The sequence below is a fragment of the Gastrolobium bilobum genome, unplaced genomic scaffold (assembly GCF_033153095.1).
Source record: "Gastrolobium bilobum isolate Gb01-03AN ecotype WA unplaced genomic scaffold, APGP_CSIRO_Gbil_v1 utg7848, whole genome shotgun sequence".
Classification (NCBI taxonomy): Eukaryota; Viridiplantae; Streptophyta; class Magnoliopsida; order Fabales; family Fabaceae; genus Gastrolobium; species Gastrolobium bilobum.
In genome coordinates, this window is record NW_026897445.1 from 258,179 (window position 1) to 265,178 (window position 7,000).

At 33.5% G+C, this 7,000-nt stretch overlaps 1 protein-coding gene across 1 annotated transcript; it reads left to right on the forward strand.

The window, feature by feature from the left end:
* The first annotated feature begins 2,029 nt into the window (after nt 1-2,029).
* On the forward strand, nt 2,030-6,394 carry LOC133307010 (probable disease resistance protein At5g66900). Its single transcript, XM_061507430.1, has 5 exons — nt 2,030-2,828; nt 3,177-3,577; nt 3,852-4,213; nt 4,524-4,789; nt 4,894-6,394. The coding sequence occupies exons 1-5, from the start codon at nt 2,222-2,224 to the stop codon at nt 5,706-5,708; spliced, it is 2,451 nt and encodes an 816-aa protein (XP_061363414.1). The 5' UTR covers nt 2,030-2,221; the 3' UTR covers nt 5,709-6,394.
* The last annotated feature ends 606 nt before the right edge of the window (nt 6,395-7,000 follow it).

Consider the following 7,000-nt stretch of genomic DNA (forward strand, 5'->3'; position numbering starts at 1 on the left):
GCACAAAAAAGTAATAAATTGTATATATTTTTTTTACAGGATATACTTACCTCCAAAAAAATTTATCATCTTAACAACTAATCTAATTACCGTTGATTTTCGTCAATCTAACGATTATAACTTATTGGAAATTAATAATTAATTAATAAATGCGACCCAATAATTTTCAATAAATTATAACTATTAGATTGATTGTAAATGTGATAAAAAAATTAGATGGTCAGTATATTCTTCCTCTATTTTTTTATTTTAAAAAAATCACACTGTTTTTTAAACCTAATAAGTTATAATAATTAATAACTACTTTTTTTTTCAAGATTTCATCTCCACTCTAATAATAGAAAATATCTTTATTATTTCCGTAATACCAAAAATTCAGTACATTAATTATTTAATATTGGAAAAATAAATTATTTACTTTTATTTATTTTATACACCCATTTATAATTAATGTCATTTGAATTTTATTTTTAATAATGGAATACCTTTTGAGTGGAGAATAAAAGTTTAATGCCATTTTCGTTATGTTCAGGAAGCTTAATAAGAAGATTTATTCCCCATCTCAAGGGTTAATTTTCATATGATTATAATTTACTAAAAAATAAATAGTAATTAATAAATTACTATCGTTCCATTAAAATAAAAAGTAAGACCTTTTATTATTCTATCAGAATCTTCTCCGAAGTGACACAGACAACAACCGCTAATAAATTTTTAAAAATATAAAAGAAAAATTATTTTTCAGTCCTTACCAAAAAATACGATTTCCACTTTAGTTCTTTACAAAAAGAAAAAATAGTCCTGAAGTCTTATGAAATTTAAAGTGGACCTATTTAGTTGAAATTGAGGTCCCTCATAAATTCAAAAAAGATCCACATTAATCTTTTAAAAGAACTAAAATGGATCCACTTTAAATTTCATAGAAATTAAATGATTAATTTTAAAAAAATTTAAAATAAAGACCATATTTTTTGTTAAACACTAAAAACAACTTTACTCAAATATATATATTTTAACAAAAATATATGCTACCAATACACAGGCCACAGCAATGAAAACTAGAATGCACGTACATTGCATTTTTTTTAAAATTTATGTCTCGGGTCCGACACGCTACGACACGTTTCAATACGTGGTCAATATTTTGGGACACGCGATCAATGCTCTGACACTTGTTTCTGACATGCGATCAACTTTTTCCTACAAGCAGTCAACACTCCGACACGCATCCGACACGTTTTTTATTTTATTTTAAGGTCTATATTTTATTTTATTAACTAAAAATGAAAAATTAATTTATAAGTCAATTTTTTTTCTGTTATAGAATTGGACATAAAAAATTAACAAGGTATGAAAAATTACTTTTGATTTATATATATGTTATGGAATTTGAATATTTGATTGATGATATGATTTATTATGGACTGATTCATGTATTAAATATAAATTATGTATTATATATTAAAAATATTATTTAATATCAAAATGTGTCCTAACATGTTAAAATATGATATTTTTTAAAATTAACGTGTCAGCGTGTCGTGTCCCGTATCTCATGTCGATGTGGATGCATCATAGATGAAAACTACTTGCCTGATACACTGTTTTTCGTTCCATACCTCGCTTAGCATGCAGTTTCTTTTTTTGGTACGTAGTTTCTATTTTTTAAATAATATAAAGTTATATTATTTTAAGAAAAAGATAGACAAAAAAAATAATATTTTTTATTTAAAATTTAAAATAAAAAAATCATCAACTTTTTCTCCGTTAATTTTCATTCATTCTGTGTATCTCTCTTCGAAGATAACATGATAACTTATATAATTTAAAAGTAGAAACCTCGTAACCTTTTTTTTTTTTTTTTGATAACAACCTTTTTTAAATCATTCATTCTATAACTTTTTCGTAAGTTGAAATTTATAAGGCGCGTGAAGTACGAGATAAAAAATAATAAAGGAAGAAGTGAGGAAAATGAAGAGCAATTTATAAGGCGCGTGACGTACGGGATAAAAAAATATAGGAAGAAGCGAGGAAAGAGAAGAGCAATCGGACAGGAAAGTGCGGCACGGCGGTTTTATATATACGTGGTTGCAATGTCTCACTCTTTCAATTCGAAATCCTCGTACCCTGTATAAAAAAAAAAGTAAAAAATCCTCGTATCCTTCATTTCATAGTTTCATATTTCAATTGTTCTAAAAAGAGACACATAGGTTGTGTATTCATGGGAGAAAACACTCAACTTGTTGTTCTTACATCACAGCTTCAAGAGACCTTCAAAATAGGTCGTGAGAGCAAAAAGACCAGGCGAATATTGAGGTCAACGCTCCATGATTTGAAACATGTGGTCAAGCAGATCGAGCAATACAATGAACACTTGGATCCACCAAAAGAAGAAATAAAGACTCTTATCAAAGAAAAAGATGCAGGGGAAGGTGTTGATCTTCTCTGCAAGAGTCTTTGTTTGGAGAAGTGTCTCTCTTTGTTGGGGAGGCTTTGGCATAACAGTGATGATTCCTATGCTGCTTCTAATGACAAGCAAGCTCTTGTCGCAAAGGATGTTAAGGAGGCGCTTTACAAGGTGAGAGAAATTCTTGAGCTTCTTAACAAAGAGAATTTTGAGAAGAAATTTAATGGGTCTGGAGCTCCTATGAAGCGTCCTTTTGGTGTTCCTGAGAACCCAGAATTCACTGTTGGCTTAGATGTTCCGTTGACCAAGTTGAAGGTGGAGGTTCTCAAGGATGGTGTGTCCACCCTTTTGTTGACTGGTTTAGGAGGATCAGGGAAAACCACTTTGGCTACAAAGCTTTGTTGGGATGAACAAGTCAAGGGTAAGTGATAATTCCTCTTTGGTTTTCTTATGCCTGATAAATGAGTATGCTTATTATAAAATTTGTTTAGGGTGATAGTTATTTCCTCATCAATGCTATCATAGTTTCTTTAAATGTCCTCTCTCTCATGTAGAATTTTAGTTGTGAACTATTGCTAAAGAAATTAACAGAAAGAGATACAAATAAGTTATTTAGAAATTTTCAAACATATGATGTTCTAGTATGTAGTAATAAATTATTCTGTTGCAATATATGCACATGGTGAAATGAATTGCTTATGTCTATGCTTTCTGAAATAGTACAAGATATCAAATGCTCTGGCCTTACAGATCTCTTTGGTTTTACTAGGTAAATTCAGGGAAAATATTTTATTTTTCACCTTCTCGGGAACGCCCAAGTTGAAGGTTATTGTAGAGAGACTATATGAACACTGTGGATATAAAGTACCTGAGTTTCAAAGCGATGAAGAAGCTGTTAATAGATTGGAGCTTTTTTTGAGGAAAATTGAGGGAAGTCCAATGTTGTTGGTCCTCGATGATGTCTGGGCTGGCTCAGAGACCCTCGTTGAGAAATTGAAATTCCAGATATCTGATTATAAAGTTTTGGTGACCTCAAGGGTTGCATTTCCTGGATTTGGCACCCCATGTATCTTAAAACCACTTGTTCATGAAGATGGTATAATACTTTTCCGTCATTACGCTCTCTTGGAAGATAGCAGTTCAAATCCTGATGAAGCTCTTGTCCAAAAGGTGCTTATTCCTACTTTCTGACATATGGAATTTCTATTTACTAGTTCTTTTTGTCTGAAGTCCTTCACTTGAAGTAGACATCACAATATTGGACACGACCACTCCAAACTTTTTTCTTAACTAGCTATTATTGAATTAACATAAAAGAAAAAGTGAGTGAGTAGAAAACCATGTTTTGACCCCTTGAGGCATAATACGGTAGATTATTTGCAGCTTGGGTGCCTAAGTCATAGCCCTTTGATTACTGACTATATTTGCTTGCAATGAAATGCAGGTTGTGAGAAATTGCAAGGGTTTACCGCTTGCCATTAAAGTGATTGCTAGATCACTCAGTCATCGGCCTTATAAGTTGTGGCAAAAGATAGGAGACGAATTGTCACAAGGTCATTCGATACTTGATTCTAATACTGAATTACTTTCTTCTCTCCAAAAGATCTTCGATGTTTTGGAAGATAATCCTGTCACCAAGGAGTGCTTCATGGACTTGGGGCTATTTCCTGAAGACCACAGAATTCCTGTTAATGCTCTCATTGATATGTGGGCTGAATCATATGGACTAGATGATGATGGCAGAGAAGCAATGGCCATCATCAACAAATTAGACTCCATGAATCTGGCTAATGTTTTAATAGCAAGGTACAAAGACTACTTATATTTTCTTCTATGCCACTTATCCTAATATATGTATAAAATGAATTATACTCTGTGGAACAAATAATTCAATAGTTGGTAACTAATATGAGAAGCATTTGATTCCATACATAATATTCCAAAAAGACTATTTAACTTGGAGTGAATTTAAACTTCTCCCATTATGCAACTCTGCATTTATTCTTTTAAACTTAATCGTTGAAATTCGTGATTAGTCTATCTGATAAATAGCTTGTGTTTTTAATATTGTAAGGGAATTTCTCTCTCTAATGAATTATTTCCGCTCATTTACCAGGAAAAATGTAAGTGACGCAGACAATTACAACTACAATAACCACTTCGTCATCCTTCATGATCTTCTAAGAGAGCTTGCAATTCATCAAAGCAGCCAGGGACCAATTAAACAGAGAAAAAGACTGATTATTGAGATAAATGAAAACAAACATGAACGGTGGGAGAAGCAGCAAGGCATGATAGCCCTCATATTGTCAAAATTTCATGGATGTGGTGTTAAACAGATGCTCCAACAGGTCCCTGCCCGCACAGTGTCTCTATCAACTGGTTAGTTATACACTTACAAATCAAAAAATTGTAATAAGAATGTTGCAGTGATCTGTCAATTCATTCCTCTTCCACTATTGACACCTTATGGGTTGCATTTGCAGATGAAACTTGCACTTCATATTTGTCCGACATGCAAGCAGCTCAAGCCGAGGTTCTAATTTTAAATCTTCAAACTAAGCAGTACTCCTTTCCAGAGTTCATGGAGAAAATGAGTGATCTAAAAGTTCTTCTCCTCACAAATTATGGGTACCATACTTCTCAACTGAACAATTTTGAGACACTTGGCTCTTTATCAAACCTGAAAAGAATTAGACTAGAGCGGATTTTTCTTCCTACCTTTGCCACATTGAAGAATTTGAAAAAATTATCTCTCTACATGTGTAATACAAGACAGGCTTTTGAAAACGGTATGATCCCAATTTCAGATGCATTTCCAAATCTAGTAGATTTGAACATTGATTATTGCAAAGATATGGTGGGATTGCCTACTGGGCTATGTGATATTACCCCACTAAAGAAACTCAGTATTACTAATTGCCACAAGCTTTCTGCGCTGCCAAAAGATATTGGAAAGTTGGAGAATTTGGAACTCCTAAGGCTCAGTTCCTGTACTGATTTGGAAGGGATACCTGATTCTATTGGAAGGCTTTCAAATCTACGACTTCTTGACATCTCAAACTGCATAAGCCTTCCAAGTTTACCGGAGGACATTGGTAATCTGTGTAATCTAAGAAATCTCTACATGACAAGTTGTGCAATGTGTGAATTGCCATTCTCAGTCGCTAATCTTGAGAATTTAAAGGTGGTGATATGTGACGAAGAGACGGCTGCTTCATGGGAATCTTTTGAACCTATGCTTCCCAATCTGAAGATAGAGATTCCTCAAGTTGATGTCGACTTAAATTGGCTTCATTAAATTAGCTCCTAAAATGATTAGAGGTTTCAATTCCTTTCCTCTGCAAGATTGGATTGCCATTGAAGAATCTGTGCAATGTGAATGAAGCATTTAGAAACTGTGATATCCAAGTTTCAGATATGCTGCCAAATTTGGTGGAGATGAACATTGACTACTGCACTATGGTGGAATTATGATGGGCAACTAGCTCTGGTGTACAGATGCAAGAGATGGAGAAAGAAGGCCAGGCCCAAAACCAGCCCAATCAGCCCAAGCCCAATGAGGAGACTGATCATCAGTCCAAGAGCGTGTAGTGGCTGAAGACAAGAACATAATGGGGAAGGAAACGAAAGAGTTTGTTACTAGAATAGACACGTGGCTGGCTCTGAATGGCAAGGGAAGTGTGGCTGGTGAGGAAAATGGAGTTAGTTATAAGGGGGAAAGAAGGGAACGTGGGGGGTATCTGAAAATAATGGAATATTGGGAATGGTAAGGGGAACTCAATTAGGAAGGAAGTAGTGCCTCGTTGAGGGAGCAGATTTTTCTTATTGTTGATGTTAATATTTCATTATTGTAATAGAGTAATCTGTTGATCTGTTTCTGAGTATAGTAGTGTTTATACTGTCACAGTGAGATATAGTCTTGGAACTTCTTGTAAGGGCAAGGCCCATTTCTCAATTTTACGTTAATCAAATATATTGTCACTTTTGGTACCATCAAATTACTGTTAGGAGAAGAGTAAAATCAAAGAATCCTTACTAAGGAACAAGTCGTAACTTTTACATCCAAAACAATAGATTTTTAAATTACAAAACTTGTAACTCTACAATAAAGACACTTAAAACCACGGTAAACTCACGTAACTTTAGAAACTTAAAAACATAAAACTGACATTTAACGTTTGCTGAATTAAATCCATTAAAAATTAAACTGACTGCTGAATTAAACTCATTAAAAATTAAACTGACACATAACTCCACATTTAATGTTTATTCAACAATTACCAGTTAGTTTTTCTAATATTGTCTTCTTAAAGAAGCTCAGTATTACAAACTGCCGTAAGGTTTCAGCACTTCCTGAAGGTATTGGAAATTTGATCAATTTGGAAACACTAAGGCTTAGTAAATGTACTGATTTGGTAGAGTTGCCAGACTCAATTATACGCCTTCTAGACCTTAAATTTCTTGACATCTCTGACTGCATAAGGCTTAGTAAGTTACCTGAGAAAATGGGCGAGTTACGTAATTTAATTAGAAAAGATCAATGTCAGCGGTTGTTCGAGTTTAAGAGAGTTACCATCCTCAATCAAGGAC